The 27851-nt window shown below is 47.8% G+C and overlaps 1 protein-coding gene and 1 pseudogene across 1 annotated transcript; one reads left to right on the top strand and one right to left on the bottom strand.

Annotated features, from left to right (window-relative positions):
- Positions 1–7493: 7493 nt before the first annotated feature.
- On the bottom strand, positions 7494–8097 carry LOC141572676 (myosin light polypeptide 6 pseudogene; annotated as a pseudogene).
- Positions 8098–9788: 1691 nt separating this feature from the next.
- Positions 9789–26742, top strand: ACER1 (alkaline ceramidase 1). The gene is made up of 6 exons (XM_019710754.3): positions 9789–9949; positions 21059–21173; positions 21255–21396; positions 22140–22277; positions 25258–25395; positions 25666–26742. Exons 1-6 carry the CDS (start codon positions 9857–9859, stop codon positions 25832–25834), a joined length of 795 nt encoding a protein of 264 aa, XP_019566313.1. The 5' UTR covers positions 9789–9856; the 3' UTR covers positions 25835–26742.
- Positions 26743–27851: the final 1109 nt, after the last annotated feature.

Genomic DNA, 27851 nt, shown 5'->3' with positions numbered 1-27851 from the left:
TCCTGGGGGACTGTCCTGTGCATTATAGGGTGTCGAGCAGCATCTGAGCCCTGTACCCACTCAATGCTGTATCACTCTCAGCCCCGCGTTGTGACAACCGAAAATGTCCCCAAATGTCACCAAGTGTCCCTGGGAGGCAAAACTGCCCTTGGCTGAGAATCACCGAGCCTGATGATCCTTCCAGAAATGGAGCCCTCAGTTCCTTGAACTCTTCTCTCCTAGTGAGCTTGCCCTCCAGTGTCCCTAAGCTCCCAGCTCTCACGATCTCACCTCGGACCTTGTCATTTCCAAAAACCATATCCCTTTCCATATTCTCAAACACCCTACTCCCTGACCTACATTTTTTTCTTTCCAGCTTACTCCGTTGGGTAGTCCTATTCAGACAGCTCTGCCTGCACCTGTAATCCATGGCTCCTTCCCCCTTTTCTCTGTCCCCTCACCCAGTTTAGAGCCATGGTATGTCATTACAATAACTCCTTGACAGACATCCTCTACCCCCTCATCTGCCTCTTCCCTAGTCACATTTACCTGGCCAAACCTAGCTTGGTTAAAGCCAACCCCCATCCCTCCTCCCCTACCCTCGGGCATCCTCATACACAGCCATGGCGACTGGTTTCCCTTGCGATTCTTGCCCAGCCATCTATTGCCCCTCCTACGACAGCCCCTGGTCCCTTCACTCACCCACTCTCACATGGGAATGTCCTACCGCTCCTTCTCCCCTCAGGCCTCCCCCTTTCTTCTAACTCTCAGCTTTCGACCTTGCCTCCTGTCTTCTGCGGAAACACAGCCACAGAAGACAATGTCTACGGCGTCCCACCATGTCTACCCATCTCCCTGCATTTGAGCCGTCAACGTTGCCTTCTTTCTTGTTATCATGACAGAGCTATCATGCTGCCAGCCAAGGCCACCTGTCTCTGTCCAGCTCGCCCTGGATTCTATTCCACTCAAGGTCATCACTCTATCAAGTCTCTGCTTTCTCTTACAACATCGTATGTTCCCTCTCTTCTCCATTATTTTCATTAGCGTATAAACGTGTAATAACTTCTCCCAATCTTAAAAAGAAAGCTTAGACATGTGATTTCACACTCCTCCAGCTACTGCCCATTTCTTTATTCTCCTTTACAGAAAAAAGGTCCTTTTAAGAGTTGGATCTCCTCTTGGTTTCCACTCTGTCCCTTTTCATTGTTTCTTCAACCCAACTCTAATCAGGCTTTCCCCCCACAACTCCACTGAGACACCTGTCAAGATCCCCAGTGACTTTGAGATGGGCAAATCCAGTGGTCACATGAAGGAAACTAGGCTATTCTTTGAGATGAGTGAAAATGAAGATGCAACATCAAAATGTGTGGGATGTAACTAAAGTGGTTCTTAGAAGGAAATTAATAGCTATAAATGCGTATGTTAAAACAGAAGGAAGATCTCAAGTAAATGACCTGAAATTACATACAACAAATTCAGTGGGCAATTGTCAATTCCTTATGTAGTTAGTCCTGTTAGCAGCGTTGACACAGTTTATCACTTCCTCTTTTTTAATTGCTGTAAAATATACATAACATGAATTTTATCATTTTTACCAGTTTTAAATATACAGCTCAGTGGCATCAAGTACATTCACATTGTTGTGCAACCATCCCCACCATCCACCTCCAGAATGTTCTCATCTTCCCAAACTGACTCTCTGTCCCCATTAAACACTCACTCCCCATTCTCTCCCCCAACCACCATCTACTCTCTGTCTCTATGAATCTGACTCCTCTGGGGACCTCCTATAAGGGAATCACACAGTATTTGTCCGTCTGTGACTGGCTTATCTCACTGAGCATCATGCCCTCCAGGTTCATCCACGTTGTAGCAGGTGTCAGGATGTCCTCCCCTTTTAAGGCTGAATAACCTTCTATTGTCTGGATGGACCACTGTGTTTATCCATTTATTCATCCATGGACTCTTGGGTTGCTTCCACCTTTTGGACATTGTGCTGCTGTGAACATGGGTGTATGAGTATCTGTTGGAGTTCCTGCATTCAGTTCTTTCGGGGAGATACCTGGGAGTGAACCGACTGCATCACATGGTGATTCTGTTTTTAGCTTTTTGAGGAACCACCACAGTTTTCCCTGCCCTAGCCTTGAAGCTGAACTTTGTTAGAAGGGAAATTAGGAAGTGCTAGTGAGATGTGAAAGACAGGCCTCATCAGACTGAGCCTTTTTCGTCAGAAGAATTGAGCAACTGAAAAGGGAAGAACTTTCTCCCCAGGCGAGTTGAGGTCATTTGAGGCTGTGTCCAGATGCTCCCGCGCATCATTTCAGGAACGAGGACGAGCAGCCCTCCCGGCTTTCCCGGGACTTTTCTCAGCACGTGGGATTTTCGGTGCTCAAACCGGGAAACTCCTGGGCAAACTGGTATGAGTTGGTCACCCTACCAGCAGCTCTTACTTGGTCCTGTTCCACACTCTGGGCAACTGCAGCTCAATCCACCAAGTCAGATGGAGAAACTAAATCTATATGTGTGTCCTACAGCTGCTGTGACAAAGGAGCACAGACCTGGGGGCTTAAGCAACAGAAGTTCATTGTCTCCCAGTTCTGGAGGCTGGATGTCCGACATCAAGGTGTCGGCAGGGCTGCGCTCCCTCTGGAACCTGTAGGGGAGCATTTTTCCTGCCTCTCCCAGCTTCTTGTGGTTTTCTGGCAATCTTTGGTGTTGCCTGGCTTGTAGATGCATCACTGCTATCCTGTGTCTTCACATCATCTTTCCTCTGTGCTCGTCGGTGTCCAAATTTCCTCTTTTTCGAAGGACACCAGCCATATGGATTAGGGCCCACCCTAATGACCTCATCTTATCTTGATGACCTCTGCAAAGACCTATTTCCAAATAAGGTCACATTCACACGTCCCGGTGGTTAGAACTTCAACATTTCTGTTTTTGGTGGTGGTGGTGGGAAACAATTCAACCCATAACCCAGCCTTTGAGAAGGGGGCTAGGAAGGGACAGGCAGAGTCTTTCCCTTTGGATCACGGTGATCTCAGCTGTAACATGGAAGAGAAACGTTGGACTTCGGGGTTAGATTTATAAGCCTAAATGCTGTGAACTTTAAAATCTGGCAGAAATCCCAGCTGGTTATATGTCTCCCAAATTGTCACCATTCCCCTACAGATTAATAATAGAAAGAGGGCAACAAAGGTGAACCTCAGAATAACCATTGGGAGTTATTCGATTTCAGAAGAGGAGGCAATGAAAGATACATATTATGGAACTCTCTTGGAGAGAGGAATGGGACAGGAGTTCGGTTAAAGAGATGCTTCCAAACAAGGATTGCCAGATTGAGCAAACGAAAATACAGGGTGCCCATTGAAAGTTGAATTTTAGATACACGAGCAATTATTTTTTAGTGTAAGTCGATCCCATGCAATATTGAGGATACACTCATGCTAAAAAATTATTAATTGCTTGTCTGACTCGAAAGTCAAATTTCACTGGGCATCCTATATTTTATCTGGCACTGCTTCTCCCAATGAGTAATGGAGTTAAGCCACGTTAGAAGGCGACTGTGATGAACTTCTCGAAACCTTGAAGCCTCTGGGGGATGGGATGAAGCAGAAGCAGTTCCCACGGCTCCAAATGGATATTTAATGATATGTTCCCTCTGCTCGCCTGGCGTATCAGGAGGTAAATGGGAAGGGAGCAAACTGAGCCCAGTGAAAACACCTGTGTGACTCTTCTAGCTGCGTCCTTCCTCCTGATCCTCTCACCAAGATGACCACTCTTCTGGATTTGGTGTTTACCACTCCTTTTTTTTTTTTTTTTTTTAAGCATTTTATCACCTCTGTATGTTTTCCTAAACCTAAGGCAATATGAAAATGTTTTACCAGATCTTAACCCTTTAACTGATGGGTTGTGAAGTCCCAAGGACAAGGCAGGGTGGGCGGGGATCACCCTGGAGTGGGAGAGGCTTGTAGCAGCAGCTAGTTACCAACCACCATTGCCATATTTTAAGAAACTGATACATTCATACAGGTGTGTTACTGCTGAGTAGCAGCCCTGCCCTAAATGTTCTTTGTTGAATGTAGCCTGATTTTTTATCATTCTATAAACAGGTGTACTGTTCTGTGGCATGTTGAAATTATTTTTGTCCAGCGTTATCTTGTTGAGAGTCATTCACACGAATGTATGTCCCTGCTGTTCATTTATTTACGTGTATTCCATTGAATGAATACACCACCATTTATTTATCAAATCTACAATTCAGGAATATTCAGGGTAACGCCAGGGTTTTGCTATGGCTAGCAGGGCTGCTCTAAGTAATTTTGTACATGAATCCTGAGTCCACCTGTGAGAGTTTCTCAGTCGGGTGTAAATCTGGGAGGAGAGTTCTTGACTACAGGATATGGTCATTTGCAACTTTACTGTATGTGGCAGGGGCAGCCCAGTCTGTCATAAAGATTCTCGTTCCCTTTCTGTGGGGAATAGCTGAGGAGCAGCTACTTTGCCAGAGAGTACATTTTCCAGCTCCCCTTTTATCTAGTCGAGGTCAAGTAACTCATTTTGACCAATAGAAAGTATGCCAAAGTGAGGCGCGGCCTTCTGGACTGAGGTGATTAAGGATCCAGTGTGCCTTCCATTTGCCTTTGTTTCCTATGAGGGCCATCTGAAAGCTTCATGTTGGGGTAGAAGCTACAATTTGGGGGAGGAGGTCACATGTTGAAAATGGAGGCATCACAAGATAGATGGAGCGTGGACCACTTGACAGACAGCCTTTTACTCTTTTACTCTTAAGACACTGAGATTTGCTGTGTTTTCCTATCATAGCAATTGACCTACCTTGCCCAGGAATATACTAGATACTGTCAGCTTGTTTCCCAAATCCTCTCCCTTTACAATTTCATATTTCCACCAGTTAGGGATGAAAGTTTCCTCGCCAATACTTCTTATTAGCCAACTTTATTTTGTTTGTTTGTTTGTTTTTACTTTTCATTTTGAAATACTTCAATTACAACAGAAAAGTTTCAAGAAGAGTACAATGAACTGCCATGCACCTTTCACTCAAATTTACCAGTCACTAACATTTTGCCATTCTCTCTCTCTCTTTCTCAAAGCAAGTTGCAGACATCATGTCCCTTCACCCTTAAATATCTAGGCATGTATCTCCTAAGAACTAGGATACTCTCTTACATAATACAATTCATTTATCAAATTAAAAAATCTTACGTACACTGATATGATACTATCATGGATTATAAAGTCCATGTTCAAATCTCACCAGTTGCCCAATCATGTCTTTCCTAGCCTCTTCCCCAACTCTCCTCCTCCCCAACTCTCCCTCCTTCCCACTCCCACATCCCACCCCAAGCCCCATTCCCTCTGTGTCTCCGGGCTCACCTCCATCCTCACCCCCTGCCTCACTCCCAATTCCACCTTCAAGTCTAGCTCAACCCCAATTTATTTCATCCACATTCTCAGCCCCCAGCCCCACTGCCGCAGGCCCACCTCTTTCCTCCTGCGGGAAGGAGACCCATGGTTCCCCACAAATGCCCATGTTCTCATTCCTGAAGCTTGGGAATATGTTATTACCCTCCATGGCAAAAGAGACTTTGCAGCTGTGATTGAATTAATGATCTCTAGAGGAAGAGACTATCCTGGATTATCTGGGCCCGACATCATCACAAGAGTCTTTTGAAGAGGGTCAACATCAGGAAAAATGGAGGTGTGGTGCTGGAATTAGAAGAGGGAATGATGCACTTTGAAAATGAAGGGGCTGTGTGCTAAGGAATGCAGGCAAGCTCCGGAAGTGGGAAAAAGCGAGGAACAGATTCTCCCCTAGAGCCTCCAGCAGGAACCAGCCCTGTTGACACCTTGATTTTAGCCCTATAAAACTAATTTTGAACTCCTGATCCCCAGAACTGTAAGGTGATAAATGTGTGTTGAGTTAAGCCACTGTTTGTGCTAATTGGCTTCATCAGCCATGGAAACTCATAAACCCTCCCAGGCTCTGGCTCTCCACACCTGCTCTCTAGCCTCCTTTCTCTCCCTAGCAGAGGGAGAGCGTCGCCTCAGCACCTACGCACCTGTTTGGCTGTCCTAGTTCCCTAGTCAGCTCTATGCAGGGTGATTTCCCAAGCTCTCCAGGCTGGGCTGGGCATGGGTACCTGAGACTACCTTGCTTCCCGCTGCTTAACCCTTCACAGAGGCCCAGGAGGGCCAGATCCTAGCAATTGTGCCCTGCCCTAGATTTGAGCAGGGAAGGACCTCAGAGGCCATCTGGTTCCCTCATGGCCCCTCCACGGGGAAGGAGTCAGGCCCCCTGCTTTCAGCTGGGCTGGGAGAAGCTGGTCTGTGGGTGTGGTATATGTTTGCTCTCCTGGCCCACCTGGGCAGGGGGTTGGGAGGCCAGAGCTATGGCTAAATGGTGAGGCGGTTGTTGCGCTGGGGGAATGGAGAGTCAGTCCAAGCTTTTAATTCAGGCTCTGGGAACTTCTCTCCAAACCTGACGTTTTTCTCATCTCTCTAGAGAGGATCTCCAGGATGGTTCTCTAGGCACCTGGCAGAGTGTGGACATGGAATCATTTGACACTTCATAGATAATAATAACAATAACAACAGCATTAGAGTGTTTTCATTCAGTGCCACTGCAGCAGCCCAGCCTCAATAGCCCCCAAGTTTTGGACCTTCACAGACCACCATCAGGATTTTCCTATGTTCACCTCCTGCCTGGACTTTAATGACTTCAGATATTTTGTCACATAAAACTCCCTTTAAGAACATAAACCAATTACTTTTTGAAATTGTGGTAAAATATACATAAAGTGAAATATACCGTTTTCACTATTTGTAAGTGCACAGCTCACGGGCATCAAGTGCGCTCACATTGTTGTGTGACCATCCCCACTGTCCATCTCCAGAACTCTCTTATCTTTCCAAACTGAAATCTGTCCTCTTTAAACCCTCCCGCAGCCTCCGGCACCACCATCTACTTCTTGTCTCTATGAATCTGACTCCTCTGGGGACCTCCTCTGAGTGGAATCACACAGTATTTGTCCTTCTGTGTCTGACTTATTTCACTGAGCATCATGCCCTCAGGGTTCATCTGTATTGTACCATGTGTGTCAAAATTTCCTTCCTTTTGAATTGAATGCTGGTTAATATTGCAGTGTATGGATGGACCACACTTTGTTGATATATTCATCTGCCAATCAAAAACCTAAATCCATTTCTTCAAAAACTATTTATTTTGGAATAATTGTACACTCACAGTAAGTTGCCAAAATTGTACAGAGAGATCTTGTGTATATTTTACTGTTTTCTCCAATGATACATCTTATGTAACTATGCAATTTCAAAACCAGCAAATTTACATTGATATGATCTACAGACCTTATTCAGATTTCAACACTTTTTACATTGGTTCGTGTGTGTCTGCAGTTTCTTCACATCTGTAGATTTATGTAACCACCTCTAGAATTATAAAGCTTGAATCCATTTATTTATTTATTTATTTATTTATTTATTTAGGGCACAGAGAGCAAGTTTATTTGGTGATTGCTAATGGCAAACCTTAAGAGACAAGCTGGGGAAAGTGCTGTGACAAGAGAAGCTAGGAAGCCTTCAGGGCTACGTACAGTCTCACACAGGGGAAGGCACAGGGCGCTGGGTACACCAGGAATGTCTTCAGCCGTTCAGCACCATGCGGACGAGCTCTTCGTAGTTGATTCAACCATTGCTGTCCTCGTGCCCTGCCACCAGCATCTCTACTTCTTCCTCTGTCATCTTCTCACCCAGTGTGACGAGAACATGCCGGATCTCGGCACCCATGACAGTGCCGTTCCCTTCCTTGTCAAATACCCTAAGGCCTTCGACATAGTCCTCATAGGTGCCCTGGTCCTTGTTCTTGGTCACCGTCAAAGTCCAACACCTTCACATTCATCTCATCACTCTTGGGGTTCCCCAGGACTTTGAGCACCTCGGCGTTGGTGGGGTTCTGGCCCAGGGCCCTCATCATGTCCCCACACTGGCTGTACAGGATCTTGCCATCTCCTGTTCGGTCAAACAGCTGGAAAGCCTCCTTGAACTCTGCGGTCTGGTCCTCGGTGAAGTCACACATCTTGACTGCTCAGCTCTGCCGGACCTTTTCCTGCAGTAATGGCAGAATCCATTTATTTTTAAAAAGAAACTTTGTAGCCCTGCCATGAATGACAAGTGCACATGGCCAGCCTTAAGACAAGGGTTATTAAAAACCAAATACAATGTAAACAATGTCACAACGTTCAGCTGGATACTGTTGCAGAGCCTTTTATCAAGGACAGGGGTTAAGTGTTAAAAGGCATAAACAGATATTAGCATTAACTGAGCCCTCTCCTCCAACTATTGAAAATAGGAAAGGGAGTGAATTACTTGCCACACAGTTCAGTGATTCCGAATGCAGGTCCACGAATCACCCAAAATTATCTTTCTAGGGAAACACTGTATCAACCCATTAAATCTTCACAGAAACCCTAAGAAGGAAGTACTATTATTATTCCCATGTTACAGGTGAGAAAACCAAAGCTCGGAGTGGCAAAGTGACTTTCCCCATTCTCACTTTCCAGCTCTGTGACCTTGGGTAAATTGCTTAACTTCTCTGGACTTCAGTTTCCTCCTAGTGACCTGGAGATAACTGTAGTTCTTCTCCCTTAGGGTTGTGAAGAACATTAAATGATATAATATTGTATGTTGAGCACTTAGAAAAGAGCCTGGCACTGGTAGGTAGTTGGTAAAAGTTTGCCATTATTTTTATTATTCCTATAATGTTGTCTTAAAATTTAAAGTCAGCTACAATAAGAAAACCTATTACCATTTATCACAGGGCCCACTCTGAGTCAGGCAGTGAGCTAAGCCCTTATCTTGTTTTATCTCTGTGTGCTTTTGTAACAGTGAGATTTATCACATTACTCCCCCCATATTACAGATGAACAAACTGAGGCACAGAAAGGTGGATTCACTTGCCCAAGATCACACAACTTAGGGAGGGGAGGAACTCAGATTTCAAACTCAAGCCTTGTCTGACTAAAACCAGAGCTTTCCACCGCCCTTGGAAGCCAGAACCAGGGACCTCAGACCTGGAACTCTGCAGATTCATCTCCTCGTGGAGGCTTTGAAAGTGGCCCCTGGTGGAATTTGGGACACTGAAGGTATATGAGGTCTAGACTGCCCAAGAAAATGGCTTCAATCTAGTCCAACCTCCCATAGCACAGACAGGAAGACTGAGGCTCCCAGAAGAACTGACTGGGCAAGGTTACATATTGGAGGACTCTAAGGGAGCTGAGCTGAGCCCAGTGGGGTGGGAGTGCAGCTGTTTGTCCCTGATATGGGAAGCAGCAGCATGGCACTTTCATGGTATGGAGGGAGTAAAACCTCCAAATGGTAGTAAAACCTCCGAATGGTTAAGAGCGTGGAGTGTGGATTCAGCCTTACCACCTTGCATGCCCTCAGCAAGTGACTTTGCGCTCTCTGCCTCAGTTTGCTCATTTGTACAGTGGGGATAGCAAGGACACTCATCTCAGTGAGCTCACTATTATTATTATAAGCTACACTGTGTTCTAACACAGTGCCTCTGACTCCCGCTCCTAGTGGGCAGGGATGGGAGGCCCCCCATGGACCCACTCCCTCCCTGTCTGGATGGTGCCAGCCCCTCCACTTATGCCCAGGGCGGTTGCCACCACACTGCCAGGCGGCCCTGGTGCAACTGGGGAGCCGCTCAGCAGGTTTTTCCTCTCAGCGCGCCATGGGGCACTAAGCTGTCCTCTCCCCGCCTCACCTAAGCCCAGCCCTACTAGGCTCGCAAGTTGCTCTCTGCCAGATACAGCCAGCGGGCAGCGGGCACTGCGTCACCATGCCCAGCATCTTCGCCTACCAGAGCTCCGAGGTGGACTGGTGCGAGAGCAACTTCCAGCACTCGGAGCAGGTGGCCGAGTTCTACAACACGGTGAGGGCCGGTGAGGGCCGGCCGGGCAGGAGGGCTGGGTGGTGATGGAGTCTCGCTACACTTGGGTTCAAAGCCAGGCTCTTCCACGTCCCTGCTGGGGAATCCTGTTTGAGTGGTTTGCCTCTCTGAGCCTCAGTCGGCTCATCTGCAGGCAAGGAGTGCTGGCTTTCATTCATTATTTGTCTTTATTTGGCATCAAGCTCTGCAGTAGGTTTTGGAAAGGCAGCAGTGACCAGGGAAAGAGCGACTCCAGGCATTCACAGCCCAGGGTAATGGTGCTGTAATGGGGGACACACAGGCAGCTTTGGGGGGCCCAGAGGTGGCCCCTGAGCCAGCAGGGAGAGATGGGTCAGGGAGGGCTTCCTGGAGGAGATGACTGTGTCTGCTTTGTTCTCAGCTGTACCCCCAGCCCAGGGTGACCAACTCATCCCAGTTTGCTGGGGACTGTTCTGTTTTCAGCATTGTAAGTCTCATGTCCCAGGAGACCCCTCAGTTCCAGCCACACCAGGGCAGTTGGTCATCCTTGCCCCAGCCCCTGCTATGGTGGTGGCCACACTAGCCGGGCCCCCAAATCTTGGATGCCTACATGGCAATAACATTTAACCAAAGCTTGAAAGATGCAAGCAGCCAAAGACACATGTGGCTGTGCTCCTTGTGCAGGGTTCTGTGGCCACCGCGGGGAACAAGGCAGGGTTCTTGCCTTCCTGGAGCTCCTAGGATGGTGGGTAACGCAGGCAGCATGCTTTGCTCTGTGCCCTGCACATAGTAGGTGATCAGTAAATGGTGAGCAATGGAATTTTGTGAAGAATTGCCTTTATTGAGTGCTTACTGTGTGCCAGGCAATGTACTAAACGTTTGATAGGGAAAATCTCATTTAATCTTCGCAATGACATTGGGGGTTCGGCACCCTGTTATTGTACAGAGTTAATCCCATTTTCCAGGTGAGGAAACAGGCCTTCAGGGAGTTTGAGGAAATGTCCAGGGCCACACTGGCACTTAGAGCCGGGGTATGGAGGTGGAGGGTCCAGGAGAGGCTTTTGGTGAGTGGGGTGGGGAAGCTCCAAGCCGAGCCAGGCGGGTCAGGTTGCTCTGACCCTGTGAGCTTTGACCTCACTGCTCCCCAGACCGGGAGGCAGGAGTTTGAGATTCAAGGGTAATCTGTGGTCTTCTCGGTTCTTGTTCCCCCTGACCAGACCCTGACTCTTTCTGGCCCTCAGCACCCTCACCTGAAAAGTGGGAGGGGCTGACCCTGCTGATCCTTGGGGGTTGAGAAGAGGGTTTCAAGTTTTGGAACCTTCCTCTCTGAATTCCCTGGCAGCCCTGTGGTCCAGAACGTTCTCTGTTCATCCCACCTCACAGAAGGCACAGAGAGAGGGCTGGCTCAGGTGTGGGCTCTGCCCAGGTCTAGCCGCACGCTCACGCTCTCATGTGAAATTCTCCCCGTCCCATCCTTCAGCCCGTCTCTAAATGCAGTGCACTGAACAACCCGCAGACAGTCTCCGAGGCTGCGGGTCTCACATGTTTTCTGCTCATGACACATCTGAGATTTCTACACCATCATCACCTAGTACCCGCATTTCCAGATACTCACCAAACAGAAACAAACGTTTTACAAAGCAATACTTACCTTTCCCTGGTGGGACCACACTTGGGTATTTTCTCTTCTATCAAAAAGGCTGTGGCAGACAGGTTAGGGCACAAGGAACTATGTTGTATTATAAAGCCTCTCCCCACGATGTCCTCCTTCCAAACACTTCTGAGTATCCCAAACCCATCACCATAGGGGTTGGCCAGATGGCTTTTTGGACTGTATGATCTCTATAGAAGTGACTCAGCTCTGCCACTATAGCTGGGAAGCAGCTACAGGTGACAGGTAAACAAATGAGTGTGGCCATGTTCCAATAAAACTTTATTTGTGGACACCAAAATATAAATTTCATGTAATTTTCATGCGTCACAAGATATTTATTGCTGTTTTCATTTTTACCCCCCCCCTTTCTTCCACCTCCCCCCCCCCCACTCTGGTTCAAGCTGTTGTTTCTTAGTCTAGTTGTGTAGGACACAGCTCCCTGGCCCATGCTGGTGTTATGAGCCTTGCGCTCCCCCGGCTGAGGGAGTCGGTTGCCGGTCGTTGGTTGGCAGCTCACAGCAGCTCACGGCAGCTCTCGCCGGCTGCCATCTTTTCATTTTTTCGACCTCTTTACACATGTCAACATCATTTGTAGTTCATTGGCCACACAAAACAAAACAGTGGGCTGGACTTGGCACAGGGCCTATGGTTTCCTAGCCTCTGATATAGCTATATACCACACACACACACACACACACACACACACACACACACACACATATATATATATATATATATATAAATAACTAGTCAAATAGTAAAAATAAGAAATTTTCTTTCCGATTTCTCAAATCAGGAATTAAAAATGAGTTTATTTCATAGTGAATGTGGGCACACTCACATTTTGCAGTGGGCGATTTGACAACCTTTATTGAGACATGGATTTACAAATAACCTGCCCCCCCCTTGACTCATTGTACCTGTAGGAACTTTCACCAAAGAGGCAATCCCAATAGATGGCAAGATTTATACACAGTCATTTATATACTGAGTCATTTGTAACTGCAAGAAAAACAGATAAATAAAAAAGAAGCCATAACATTTTCACCACTTTGTGTAGGGTGACTATATCCTGCTGAAACACTACGCAGTATTTAAAAGCATAGTTTTGATCAAGTATGTAAATGAAAGACAAAATATGTAGCAGAAATTTAAAAAACCTATTCATGTGGATTTCATCATGGTCCGCTTAGGAGTCACAACTCGTAGTTGGAAAGCACTGTTCTCTGGAGAATCTTTGGTTTTCTCACTGCTCAGCTTGCAAGAAGCTCTGAGCCTGGGGTGGGGGAGAGCCCAGCCCCACAGGGTCAGGGTAAGGAGGAAGGAAGCATGAGAGGACTCAGCACAGGTGATAGGAGACTTCAGAAGAGGGCACCTAAGAGTTGGGTTTTGAAAGCTGAATAGGAGCTCACCAAGTGGGATAGGAGCCAGGAAAAGAGCAGGAGCAGAGAAAAAGAATGTACTAAGTCGTGGAAGTAAAAGAGGGGCTGGCCAGTTTGGGAAAGAGGAAATAATATGTTTGTGGCTAGACTCTGGGTAGAGATGAAGATGAAAAGTTTTGAGTGCTTGGTTGGAGTGTTTGAAATGTATCCCGTAATCATTGATGGACTCATTCATTCAACAAAAATGCTGGGAACCAAGCTGTGCTGGGAGATCCTGGGATCCCAGAGAGGCTCAGCATCCCAGGATGTGTAAGGCGCTTTAGAATTAGAACTAGGTCCCCCAGTCCCATAATTTGTCCCATAAAAGGGAGACACAGGAGCCAGAAGTGAGGTGGTGGGGAGCCATGAGGATGGGGCTTGAGGCCTCCGCTTGCTGAAAGAATGAGTACATGTTCTCTAAGGTATATGGGCAGTGGGGACGGCGTCTGCAGAGGCCTTGAGGTGAGGGACAATGAGCTGGTGGCTTGAGCCCGGGCCCAGGCTGCCTTTGGGGGAGGGACTGAGGGCAACAGAAAAGGCTGGCTAGGTTTCCAGGGGCCAAACGAGGTATGCCAAGCAGAGGAGTTTGTGTTCCCTTGTGAGGGCACTGGGGACCCAGGGGAGAATCAGTGATGTGGGGGCAGCTGGGGCACCTGGTTGACTTCAGAGACAGTCAGGAGAGCCAAGAAAGGATATCTAAGAGGAACAGAGGTCAGGGTGTGGGAGCAGCTGGATCGGGAGGGGCAGGGGAGAAGGCAAGGTGTGGGCTGTTCCACTTTGCACCTGCTTGCTTTGGCCTAGGCTGCTGACCTCTTAGGAGAGTTCCAAGTGGTGTGGGAAGGAGTTTCAAGTCCCCTGCCCCCGGCTCCCAGAGGCAGCTGTGCTGTTGAATTTTTCCCTGGGACCCTGCTAAAGCTTCAGAAGCTCCACATCTCATCCTCTCCAGAAAGCCCCCTCTCAGATGCTTGGGCACAGAACACAGGGGTGGCATGCCTAGTGTGGGAACTGCACAGGCACAGGCGGGGAGGAGGGAGTGCAGGCTGCAGTGCCCGCCCCTCCAGCGGCCTTCCCACCTCCTCTTCCAATGGAGCCTTCTCTGCAGCTGGCCGCTGCAGCGTGAAGGCTCCTACCTGTCTCCCCTGAATGCTGTGTGACTCAGGTAGGAGACCTGCCCCTCTCTGTGCCCCTGGCTGTGACTGGGAGGCCCAGGGAGCTCTAAACCACACCTCCATCCTCTGCCTCTTTCCTCATCAACATTCACATAAAAGCAATTAATTTCAGGCACTTCCGGTCTGCCAGGCCCAGCAGAAGCCAGGAGGGCATGGTGCCTGCCCTCAGGGAGGACAGATGCCATTAATTGAATGATTACACACACGAAACTGGTGATCAAGCCCAAGACACAACTCAGGGTCAGACTCAATAGGTCCCTCTGGACCTCTTTTTTCCTTTGGAAAAACAGGCATTTGGTGATTCCCACTCTGCTGGTCTCCTGGGGTTGACAGAGGGGTCTGATTGGAGTGGAAAATGACCCTCCATTTGGCTTGTCATTCAACAAGAATTGATTGAGCCAGGCAGTGTTTCAGGCTCAGGGAACACTGCGGTGATGGAAGCAGACAATAATGCCTGCCCTCGCAAGGCTGGTGTCCTGGGCAGGGAGGAGACAGACGATAGGGGTACAGGATGGTGGGAGGTGATAGGGAAGAAAAACTAATTCACTCAGCAAATATTCACGGGGTGCACATTCAAAAAGGGGGCAACTGTAGGGTGCTAATAGTAAGTGAGTAAGTCATTCATAGGACCATGGAGAGGACGAAACAGCTACCGGACAACCCAAATGTCCATTGACAAATGAATGGGTAACACAATGTGCCCGTCCACATACTGGACTATTACTCGGCCACGAGGAAGAGGGAGGTGCTGATGCTCGTTTCAATGTAGATGGACCTTGAACACACGGTGCTCGTGACAAAAGCCAGAAACACAAGACCACACCGTGTGTGATTCCATTTATGTGAAATGTCCAGAACAGGCACATCCACAGAGACAGAGAGTGGGTTAGTGGTTGCCAGGGGCTGAGGGTCGTACAGTTCCTTTTTGGGGTAATGGAAATGTTCTGGAATTATATAGTGGTGATGTTTGCACAATCTTGTGAATGAATGGAGACCCACTGACTTGTACACTTTAAAAGAGTGATTTGGATAGTATGTGAATTCTATCTCAATTAAAAAAAATAGAGGTATTGAAAAAACTCACAGTTCCTGGCACATCCTAAGCAATGAATAAATCAAAGCTTTTACCATTATTAAGTAAACATAGCACAGAGAGACGCAAAAGTGTTAATTTTGTTTGACATTTATTAATTTTATTTAATCCTCATAACAATTCTATGAAGTAGGTACTCTTATTTTCCCCATTTTGCAGATGGGTAGATGAAAGCTCAGAGAGGTTATGTTTCCTTCCCAGAGTTGCACAGCATGTAAATTGCAAGTGCACAAAAACTGTAAGCGCTGGAAGTTCCAGAGTGAAACCCAGGCCACCTGGTCCCAGAGTGTCTCACTTCCCCACAGCGCTGTGAGGCCACGCAGTTACTGAGTGATTAACAATGAGTGTGTGCTTCTTAAGCCATGCAAGTAGGTCCCCTGCAGGGAGCGGCTGTGGCTGGTGCTGTTGCTCCATGCCCCCCGCCCAGTGCTGACGTTGAATGGATGCAGACTGGGGCCCTGGGCAGGTGACAGGGCCAGGTGTGAGTGGTAGGAGTTCAGCATGGGCAGTGGGGAGAAAGAGCCAGGGGGTTTCGGCCATGTTCATTGATTTCATTGATTCAGCAAACTCTTCTTGAGTGCCTACTGGCTACCCAGCACAATAGGTGTTGGGGACACAGCTAAGGATAAAACAAGTTGTTTCTGGTCCTCAGGGAAGTCGCAGCCTAGTGGGGGAGGGCACAGGCATCAAGAATGAGGCAGTGGGATCCTCCAGGGAACCAGTGGGTCAGCAGGGAGACAGTGGGGGGTGTTGAGGGGTGAAGTCTCAGCCCCAGTGGTTGGAGTAAATGAGAAAGGGGTGCCCCCTCTGCCTCTTCCCATGGCTGAGGTGGGGAGTCAGTTCAGGTCAATCTCTCTCCCTCTTTCTTTTTCTTCCCTTCTTCTCCAACATCTTTTCCCCCTCCTTCTTCCTTTTCTCTTTCCCTCCTTGTCTCCTTGCATCCTTCCCTCCACCTTTCCTTCCTTTCTTCCAGCCCTAAGGTATTCAGCTACATCTGTTTATCAGATGCCCTGCTTGTGATAAAAAAGCAGACATTCTACAGTAACAGCAACGCCATTGTAAACAGATGGTTCAGCACCTGTGCCAGGCACACACATGCATTATTCACATGTATCTTGGCATGTGTTATTCTCTACAAAAATTTACTGAGCACCTACTGTGTGCCAGGCACCATTCTAGACACTGGAGTGTTCGCAGCAGTAAAACAAAACAGCCAAACTCCTGGCCCCATGGCACTTGGTTCTCTAATCCTCAATGTGGTGCTCAGAGGTAGAGGAGGAAATTGGGGTACAGAATGTCCCCCAAACCCTGACTGGACACACCTTATGAAAGCAGGGACTTTGTTTTCAGGCACTTCTAAGGTCCTTGAGCACATAGTAGGCATTGAAGGATTAGTTGTTGAGCAAATGAATGAACAAATGAATGAATGAATGAATGAATGAGAAGGGACCCCGTGAGTCCAGAGATTGAGGGCCGGGCTGACTCTGGACATGATCTCAAATGGTGCCTTTCCTGCCTTGCTGAGTCTGGGTGGGGCCAGCGGTTGGGAAACGTGGGGACCCAGCCCTGGAGGCAGGGAGGAGACCCTGGCATCCTTTCTGATGCTATCAGAGGCTCTGGAGCCAGTGCAGCCCATTAGTCACACGCTCCGCCTGTTGCTCTGCCCTCATTTTGCACATTTGGGCATCATCGAAAATTCCTGTCTCGGTTCTGGCCCCTGAGCTTGGAGCAGCTACACACTGATAAGCCTGTTATTATTACTGCCCTCAGTAACAACAGCAGCAGCTCTTACTATTTATTGAAGCAGGGGGTCCCCTCTTACCATCACCACCTATCTAGCCCTGTCTTTCAAAACAGAAGTAAACCAACCTCTGAGTCCCCTGGAGCTTTGAAACCTCAGAGAAGTTACTCCACCTCTCCGAGATTCAGTTTTCTCATCGACAAACAAGAACTAGAAAGCTGGGGGTGTGCGGAATTAAAAACAATCTCTGCAAGGGAGTGTGGGCAAAAGTTGAGAGAGGAACACTCATAGCTCCTTTTACCCAGAACTTTCTAGATGCAAGATTCTCTGTCAAATGTTTTCACGCATGTGATGGGTGATCCACCTGAATCTGTTTTGAAGTCTGGTCCACAAGAAACATTGATTGAGTAGCTACTGTATTCTGGTTCCTGAGGTTACAATGGAGAATGGAGAAGACACAGCCTGTGTTCTCAAAGTCAGGTTTAGCGGGAGAGCCAGACAGTCCCAGAGCAGCTGGATAAGTACTGGGAAAATGGGATGGCATTGGGCACAAAGGAAGGCCACCTGACCCTGCCTTGGGGGATTTGGAAGTCTTTAGGAGGTGATACCCAGGTGAGAGATGGAGTCGTAGTTGGCCTGGCAAAGAAGGGTAGTAGAGAGGGAGAGTGTTCCAGGCAGTGGGAACAGCATGTGCAAACTCCTGGAGGTAAAAGGTTAGAGTAAGAAGCATGGCTCATTCAGAAAACTGAGTTATTTTTTCCACCTGGATTATAAAGTCGAGTTGAGAGATGCGTGTAATGGAAGGAGTTTATAAGCCAAGTTTAAGAGTTTGGATTTTACTTATGGGAGTCACGGGTGTGTGTTTTAAATGGAAGCTTTAGAGTTTGGGAGACTGGTTGGTTCAGCATCTTCGGGTGTGTGTTGATGTGCCCAAGGGCTGGTGTTTGGTTGAAGGCAGAGGGGATTTTGCCCATTCAGTCTCTATGGCTCCATTTTCCCTTAGACAACCGACTGCTCCTCCCCTACTGGGCATGGTCTCGATGGGATGGTCAGTCAAGGTGTTTCCCCTCCTCTGACCAGGGGTGCGATGTGGTCCAGGCTGCACTGTCCAGAATTTGAATCTTGGGCTTGAACATGAAGATGGAACATAGTTGTTTTCATTCACATCCAAAGTTTCCCCCTAAAGAGATTGTCCATTTGAGGGCCAGAGCTGTTCTGGTTTCTGGTTTTCCTTGTCTCTGCAGTTCCTTTGATTAATGAACTCCCCACAATAAATTAACTAATGAATAAATTAATTAACTGTACACACATACATACTCACATATATTTATATTTACAGTGTAAGTTCACCAGAATCATTTTCTGTTGCGTGCTACCAAAGAGCTCTAGCTAATATGTGAATAGTGATGGATTTAAGCAGTAGAAAGCTAGCTTAAGCAAAAAACAAAACCAACCTCACAAACCCAAAAAAATGCATTATAAAAATACTGGAATATTTTAGAAAATGGAAAGATGAGTTGCTTGGGAAGATTGGGGCCTAGTGCAGGTCTGGAGGATTCAGCGGAAGGGGAAATACTGCCCTTGAGTGTTGGCTTCTATTCTCAGCCTCATCTCCTCGTGGTGGCAAGATAGCTGCCATATCTTAAACATTACGACAATATCCCAGGGCATCTCTATTAGAGAGTTGTCAACAATGAGACTCAATTTTGGTGAATCCCAGGCTGTGTCTTCTTCAAGTTTCAAATTCCCAAAAGAGAAAATCTGATTGGTCCTGTTTGAGATAGGTGTGTACTCCACTTGGGTGGGGGTGGGTCTTGTGATACAGACAGGTCAAGTGTGGGCGGTACCTGTCTGTTCTGGAATAGCTATTATGAACTGGTGGCTGTCCCAGAGATGTGTTTGACCTTGTCCATTGGTAGAAACCAGAGACGTTGGCATGGAAAAGAAGGATGTGGGTGAGACCATGGGCTGGGAAACCAGTTTGCCAAGGCTGGGTCCTCCAATTGTTACTTTTGAGCTGTTTCCACCATGAGCCAAGGAGAGCCATGGGCTTCCCGAGAATCAGGAGGACACCTGCCTTGGGAACTTGCACAGGTCCCCAGGCTCAGAGATGATGACATTGTATCAGGTGAATGATTTCCCCACACCCACTACTGTGCTCTGTATTTTTGAGTCAGTATCCTTAAGACCCAGGTTCCAAGAAATAACAGAGCGACCTAGTTAACAGAGCATGGTTCCTTCACCAAGATGAGACACAGGTAGTTGAGGAGACCTTTACAAGGGGAGGATTTTATTGGGGAGGAAAGGGGGTAATTGAGCGAACCAGCTGGTTGACCTCAAGTTGGCAGGTCAACAAGACCACGAGGACACTTGACAATGAACACATGAGATACTCACTGTGGCCCCGACATACATGGGGGAACCTGTGAGGGGCCTTGCAGTGCTGCATCAGCACTTAAGGACTCTGAGCCATTGAAATTCTGGTGCAAACGTTCTTGTGACCTTAATTGTACCCATGAGGGCTGGAGACCTTTGGATCAACAGCACGAAGAGGCAGGTGACGTTATTCATATGTCACAAGTGCATTAAAAGGGTTAGGGCATTGAAGTTATCTTCTCAAGGCCCCACAGCCATTAAGGGAGCATGGATCCAATCCCACATCACTTGGATCCCGAAGCCCATTCATTGGAAAGATTTGGTTTCAAAGGAAACACCCAACTAAAACCTGATTAAATAGGAAGGACAATATCTTATTTTAAAAAATAGAAGTCTGGACCTAAATGGTTTTGGAATAGGTTAACTGAGCAGCTCAACATCATCAAAATACTTGGCTCTTTCTGTCTTTCTGCTGTGCTATCCCTGGAGAAGTGGTTCTCACAATATTGTCCAGGGACCTCCTGGGATCCCTGAGGCCTTGTCAGAGGTTCCTCGAGGCCTAACTTATTTTCATAATAATGAAGATATTATTTGCCTTTTTTCAATCTGATTATCTCATGAGGATACCATGGAATCTTCCAGTGGCTACGTGACATGTGATGAATCGATCTCTCTGGTGGCCAAGGGAATGTGTGCTGGTGTAGTCTTGTGTTTTGAAAATTTCTTGGATTCAATTTCTAATACAGTCAATCTTGGTTGATGTAACTCATATAAGCAAAAGGTCTTTGAGGTCCTCGGTAATGTTTAAGAATATAAGAGGGTCTTGAGATCAAAAAGTTTGAGAACCACTGTTCTCAAATATTTGTTTTTGCCCTCAGCCTAGTTTCCTCCCGGATGCAAAATGGCTGCCTCATCTTAAACATCACAATACTGTCCAAACTTCTTTTCACTGGGCCTGATTTCAGTAAAGAGAATTTTCCCAGAAGTCCCTCATCAGATCTTCCATCATGTTTCATGGCCAGAATTCTATCACACATTTATTCCTCAACCAGTCGTTGGTGATTGTAATGATTCATGCCCTGGGGCTAAATCTTGCTTCCCTGAAGGCCATGTCCTACTGATGCTTGAACACAATTCAGATTTATATAGCAAGGAAGAAAGGGGATATATATAATTTAAGATGTAGGTTCAGCTGCATTTTGGTTCACAGGAAGTGAAAGGCAAGCCTTAAACTGCTTATTAAGAACAGTCCTAGAAGTAATAGATTCATTTACATTCCTATCCCATTGACCAGACCAGGTCACAAGGGCACAGTACATTGCAAGGACGGCTGGGAAATGTAGTCTTTAGCTGAGTAACTGTGTGCCCAGCTAAAACTTGGAGGATACTATTTCTATAAGGGAAAGGGGGAGAATGTATTTAGAAGATGAGTAGCTAGTCTTTGCCACACTCATTGAGTGAATGAAGCCCTAGGATAATGGATGGAGTCATAGGTTGATGATTGCTGATGACTCGTTGACTGTCAAGGTCAGATGAAAGAGTGACGAACTCTGGGATGATTCATTGCCTGAAGGAAGGCAGGTGACCGATTGGTGAATGACTGGGAGTTCGGACTTAGGGGCAGCTCCCCTTTGCCTCCCCTGTCTGACACCCTCTTTCTGTGTCCTCTTCTTCTCCAGTTCAGCAATGTCACCTTCTTCATCTTCGGGCCTCTCATGATGTTCCTGATGCACCCCTATGCCCAGAAACGCTCCCGCTACATTTACAGTGTCAGTGTCCTCTTCATGGTCGTAGGTAGGTGGGAGTCTGTGACCGTGGGGCGGCGGTGGTGGGCAGGGCCACCCCTTGACCCCCTCCCTTTGTCTCCTGCTGCAGGCCTGTTCTCCATGTACTTCCATATGACACTCAGCTTCCTGGGCCAACTGCTGGATGAGATCTCCATTCTCTGGCTGCTGGCCAGTGGTTACAGCATATGGATGCCCCGCTGCTACTTTCCCACCTTCCTAGGGGAGAACAGGTGGGGCGGGGGGTGGGCCTGGCCATCTGGGGATCCTATCGGAGCCCGGCTAGGTGCCTGGGTTGCCTCCCTGAGCACTCTTGGGGTCCTTGGAATCCCTCCCCTGACCACCCCAGGAATTTCTTCTGACCCTGCCTAACTTAATTGGGTTCCTAGGGACCCCGCCACTGAATGTACTTGGAACTTCTGGAATTCCTCCCAGAATTCCTCCCCTGAAGCCAGCTGGATAGCCTAGGACCTTCTCCAGACCTTGTCTGAGCCCACCTGGGGGTTCTGGGACCCCATGCCTAAGCTTACCTGGACCCCCAGACCTCTCCCCTGAACCTATCAACTGAGCTTCCTGGAATCTTTTTATCTGATCCTCCTGGGCCCACCTTGTGCTCAAGACCCATCTGCAACTCTCTCCTGACCCTGCTCAACCCAACCCAGCCTTCAAAAACCCCTCTCCTGAAAGCCCCTGGGACCACTGTATTTCCTCCCTTAATCTCACCTGGGCTCCCCCGAATCCCTTGTCTGGCCTCACCTGGGCCCCTGACAACCTTCACTGACTCCTGGGCCTTGAGACTCTGTTGAGCCCACCTGGGAGCTTCAAGACCTTTTTCTGAGTCCCTTTGGGTTCCTTGGAACCCCTTCCCTTTTCTCCTCCACCTCGGCCACAAGGTCTCCATGTGACTCTGCCTAGCCCCCCAGAACCCTCCCCACCCCGATCCCCAACCCCTACAGCTGAGCCCTTCTCCTTCCAGGCCCCAGTTCGTCTGCCTGGTCGTCGTTACCACCCTGGTCAGTACCTTCCTGTCCTTCCTGAAGCCCACGGTCAACGCGTACGCCCTCAACAGTATCGCCGTGCACATTCTCTACATCGTGTTCCAGGAGTACAAGAAGTGGGTGGTGGCTGCAGGCGCTGGGAAGGTGGCTCCTAGACCCCCTGTCCCCTCCCCCGTGCTGGCCTGCCCGTGTTCAAGATCATCCATGAATGAGGGGCGGGGCCAGGGTCTGAACGGAGGGCTGTCTGACTGCAGAGCTTGTCCTTCTTTATTATGAACCCTCCATATGTATACAGAGTGTTGTATCCCAAACCTCCATGTACCCACTAACCAGCCCCAACAGCCATCCACATTTTACCAACCTGCATTATACATTCTAGATTTCATATCATGACACCAATTAATTTTTCAGGTTTTTAGTCTCCCAATAAAGAATTATTTTTTTAACCCATACTAGATCTTAGCAGGAAAAAGAGGAACTCTCAAATGAGGCCATTTGAGGAGAGTTGAATAAAAGGGTTATTTACAAAGGAGAGGGCAGGGTGTAGGAAAATCATTAGGGATCATTTAGAATCTCTGCTAATAAGAATGGGCTTCTGTGACATCAGAGACCTGGGGTGAGGGGTGATGGGGGGAGTGATTACAAGAATGGAAGGAGAGAGCCTACATAGAGGGAGGGTCTCCTTGGCAAGAGCTGTGACCTCCAGTTGTACTGGTTGCAGTCAACCTGAGCCAACTCCACCGAAAGGAAGCACTGGAAATAAATCTAACATCCCCTGCTCCCACCCTTTGGTTTCCTGCTGGTGCCCCCATTGGCCAACCCAACAGGAAACCATTGGCCAACCCAACAGGAAACCATTGGCCAACCCAACAGGAAACCATTGGCCAACCCAATTGGAAGCCCAAGATCAAGGGAGCCCTTGGATTTGGTCCACACAGCTCAGTCCCCCTTCCCCAGGGCAGAGGGCAGAGTGAAGAATGGTAGGGAAGAATCTTGAGGGACAAATGAAAGCTATGGCACACACACTTCTAACGAAGTTAACACACTTCCTTAAAATAGTATCCAATACCCAGGTCTTATCGATGTTTGCTCAGTTTCTCAAAGATGCCTTCTTACACCTGGTCTCATTTAAGTCAGGATGCAAACACAGACTCTTAGGCCTTTATTTCATGACAGTCCCTTCCTCCCCCTTGGCTCATGCCTCTGATTTGGTAACAGACACTTGGTCATTTGTCCTGTAGAACATCCCGCCTTCTGGATTTGACTTACTGCTTCCTGTGGTGTGTTTCCTTATTTTTGTATTTTCTGCACATGAATAATTCAATCTAGATTTAGGTTTTGATTTCTTTGAGGCCAGAATATTTCATGTGTGGTGCTGGGTGCTTCTTGTTTTATCCCATTAGGACCCCAGAATGAATGGCTGTCCCACGTTTAGTGCCGTTAAGGTGGATCAGGGGATTTGGAAGGTGTCACCCCATACCTTCACTATAAAGTTTTCCACCGACCTTTCAACTAATGACTTCAGCAGCCACGGATGCCCCTGCCTCCATTCACGAGCTCATTAGGGATTGTGAAAGGGTGATTTGCAGGTTCTGTTATTCCTTCTGCATCGATTAGCTGGAGTTCTTCCATCAAGAAGGACTTTCACTCACCGACCTTGAAATACAGTTTGAACAGGAAAAACAGGTGACATCATTGATTCTTTCTCCTTATTTATCAATTTCCAGAGTAATGAGTTAGTGCCTCAGTCGTCTCTTGTAGGGACCACTGAAGTTGGTTTTGTTTTTAAGTGTTATTATGAACTCAAGAATGTTTACATCTCTTAAGTGTTTTAATCCATTTCAGTCACTGTGCTATATTTTTAACTTTTCGTTTTGAACTAATTACAGACTCATAACAAGTTGCACAAACAGTACAGCTGCCTGTGTGCCCTTTCCCCGGCCTCCCCAGTGGCAGCATCTGTTTTTTTTCTCTCTCCAAAATCCAGTTTTTATTTCCTTTGGATATATACCCAGAAGTGGAACTACTAGATCATATAGATCTATTTTTAATTTTTTAAAAAAGATTTTATTGGAGAAGGGGAACAGGACTTTATTGGGGAACAGTGTGTACTTCCAGGCCTTTTTTCCAAGTCAAGTTGTTGTCCTTTCAATCTTAGTTGTGGAGGGTGCAGCTCAGCTCCAGGTCCAGTTGCTGTTGCTAGTTGCAGGGGGCGCAGCCCACCATCCCTTGCGGGAGTCGAGGAATTGAACTGGCAGCCTTGTGGTTAAGATCCCCCCAGTGGCAGCATCTTATGTGACAATAACACAGACTCAAAAGGAAGAAATTGACAATGGGACAATATTGTTAACTAGAATGCAGAGTTTATTCAAATTTCACTGGTTCTTACTCATTATGTTTACTTTTTGATGTGGAGATTGTCTCATTTTAGGTTAGCGGGCAGGGCCTGTGCTTTTAACCAGAAGGGAGTTAGTGCCTTATTAATCCCAGATATGCTCTTTCTCCTAAGGGACACTGGGTAAGCTCTTCTGTCAGGGAAACAGAGTCTGATCCCGAGTCATCCCAAGGCATGGCCATCTGAGAATCACCCTGCCACACACAGATATGCACATTTTCATAGCACACAGACAGGGATTTTCACACACTGACTCACAGGCACCCTCCCTCCCCCACCACACACACACACACACACACACACACACACACACACACACACACAGAAGGGCTTGTAGGTTAAAAATTCTGCAACCTGACAACGCTTGTTCAGACCCCAGCTCTGCCCCTTACTAGCTCTGTAAACATGGGGTGGGGTTGGGGCGTGACAATGTCATGGGCCTCAGTTTTCTCATTTACAAAATGGGAATATTAGTGTTGGTGTGAGGACTGAGTTTCTATCTGAAGCACTTTTAGAACTGCACTGGGCAACCTGTAAGTGCTCAGTAAATGTTAGTGATAAGCACAGATGAGGCCCCATACGCCTGGCACCCTGGTCCTTCCCTCCTCCCAGCCTCATCTCCATGATGGAGGAATTTCCCATCAGCCCCTGCAGGCTCTACTCTTGGAGTCAGGTTCTCATCTCCCTTCTTCCCTCTCTAGGACCAGCAATAAGGAGCTTCGGCATCTCATTGAGGTCTCTGTGGTTTTGTGGGCTTTCGCATTGACGAGCTGGATCAGCGACCGCTTCCTTTGCAGTTTCTGGCAGCAGATTAATTTCTTCTACCTGCATAGCATCTGGTAAGCACCTATCCTATAGTCTGGGGCCCCAGACCAGAATGCCAGAGCTTGGAGCAGCAGCCTGGGGACAGAGAGTGTAGGCACAGATACTGGGGTGTGTGTGTGTGTGTGTATGTGGGGTGACTGACTGTAATCCTGGGGACAATTCCAGAAAGTTCCTTTGGATGGTCAGGATCCGTGAGCAGTAAGCAGAGGACCTGGGTGGGGCCGGGGCACCCAGCTGGCTGTAGGGCCTGCTGTGCCCTCACTGCCCTCTCCTTGCACCCACAGGCATGTGCTTATCAGCATCACTTTCCCATATGGCATGGTCACCATGGCCTTGGTGGACGCGAGGTATGAGATGCCAGACCAAACCCTCAAAGTCCGCTACTGGCCTCGGGACACTTGGCCCGTGGGGCTGCCCTACGTGGAAATCATTGGTGACCACAAGAACTGTTGAAGTCTGCCTATTTCTTGACTACCCAACCACCTGCCAACTCACCTGTGTCTTGAGGAGAGAGGCCTGGATGAGGAATCTGAAAGATGCTCACAGTTCCTTCCTCCAGCTGCCTTTTCCCATCCTCCATGTCCTGCATGGCCTCTCCCCAAGGCAGGGCATGGACCACAGCCTCTCTGTGCAGCAGTCTGATGGCCCTGGGGGCTGCGATCATAGCTCCCCTTCATGACCTGCCCGTTCTCTTCCATTCCTCCTGTGTTCACTGCCTCCTCATTGGCTCCTGACCTGGTGGAGCCGAGTCACCAGGTGCTGTGATTCTGTGGCACCTACTGGGAATGACCTCAGGGCTGAGGCTTCGTCCATGGGTACCTTACTGATAGTGGCGGTCACTACCAGACTCTTTGGACCTGTCTTTGGCTGTGCACCGTCCCTGGTACTTGGGGGCCCACCCAGAGAAGGGACGTGTTTTCCAGTCACCTCGTTCTACCCTCACTCGTGCCTGCAGAGTCTCTGCAGGCCCTCACACACACTCACACATGGACTTATCTGGCCATCTCACTGGTTGACAGCTGAGCGATATGGACACCTGGGTGCTGGAGGTGCAGTCTGGGTGCAGTTGAGACATGGGCATCAGAAAGGGAGCTGGGGTGACCAGTACAGGCTCTCAAAGTGAGGGAGGAGGGGAGGAAGAGAGGCGGGGAAGAGGGGAAGATATTTTTCATGGTGGTTAAAAGCACAGGGCTTGGAGTCAAGAGACTTAAGTTTGAATCCTGCTCCATCATTTCCTAGTTGTATAATCTGGGGAAGTGATTTTTCCTACCTCTGAAGCTCAAGTACCTTGTCTGTAAAATGGAAATATTCCTTCTTTCATGGGATTTCTATGTGAATAAAACAAGAGGATGTGTGTAAAATGCTTAGCATGGAGTCTGGCAAACATCCATCCATCCAGTCGTTTTTTAATTTATCCATATGTCCATCTGTCTGTCCGTCCATCTGTTCATCCATCCGTCCATCCATCTATCCATCCATCATCTATCACCTAGTATCCTTCCGTCCATCCATTCAACTGACTGCTATTTATCCCTCATCCTCAACTAATCCACCCATCTATATTTAGCTATCCATTTATCCATCCAAATCATATCATCATTCTTCCATTCATTCCACCTATTCATTCATTTATCTCTTCAACAAATATACATTGAGAGTCTACTATATGTCTTCCACCAGCCCATGGGGATGCAAGACAACAAAGACATGCAAAGTCTCTGCCCTAATGAGGAACATAGGTCAGACAAAGGTCATTCCAGGCACTGATGAGTGCTTCCTAAAAGATGAAGCAAAAAAAATAAAAAAAATAATAATAATAAAAAAAAAAAGATGAAGCATGGTGTTCTGGAGAGCCACGGGGGGTTGGAGCAGCCCCTTTACATGGAAGGTGAGTGGGGATTGCACTTTCCAGCTGAGACCTCAATGAAAGAGGAAACTGGACGTGTCAGAACTGGGGAAGACCATTCTGGGCAGAGAAATGGCAGATGTGCAACTCCTGGGGTGCGAATGCAGTGGAACAACTGAAAAAAAAGCTGTCGCTGGAGCTTAGTAACCAAGGGAGAGCGCAGAGTAAGAGGTTCTTAACCTAGGGGTCCTGGATGGGTTTTAGTACCCATGCACCATTTGATATTCTCTGCAAAAGATAGGTGTTGAGGGATGTTATCGGTGTCCCAGGAGTGCCTCACTCCAAAAGGAGTAGAGGCAAGCCCTCTGGCCCACTGGAGAGATGGGGGAAATTAAAGGGGAGGGACCACTCATATTTACTGAGTGACTACCATGTGCTCTATGTCCATGACATGTTATTGAACCTAATACCTCCCCACACACACCCCTTCAGACAGACATGAATATTCTCATTTTATAGAGACAGCTCAAAGAGGGCAAGCAGTGTGCCCAGGAACCCACAGCCTGATATGATCCAGCAATTCCACTCATAGGTATATACCCCAAAGAATTGAAAACAGATATT

Source organism: Rhinolophus sinicus, chromosome 15 (assembly GCF_057876585.1).
Source record: "Rhinolophus sinicus isolate RSI-liver-muscle chromosome 15, RSI-T2T, whole genome shotgun sequence".
NCBI lineage: Eukaryota > Metazoa > Chordata > Mammalia > Chiroptera > Rhinolophidae > Rhinolophus > Rhinolophus sinicus.
The sequence above is the reverse complement of the archived record's forward strand: the minus strand, read 5'-3'. Positions and strand labels throughout refer to the sequence as shown.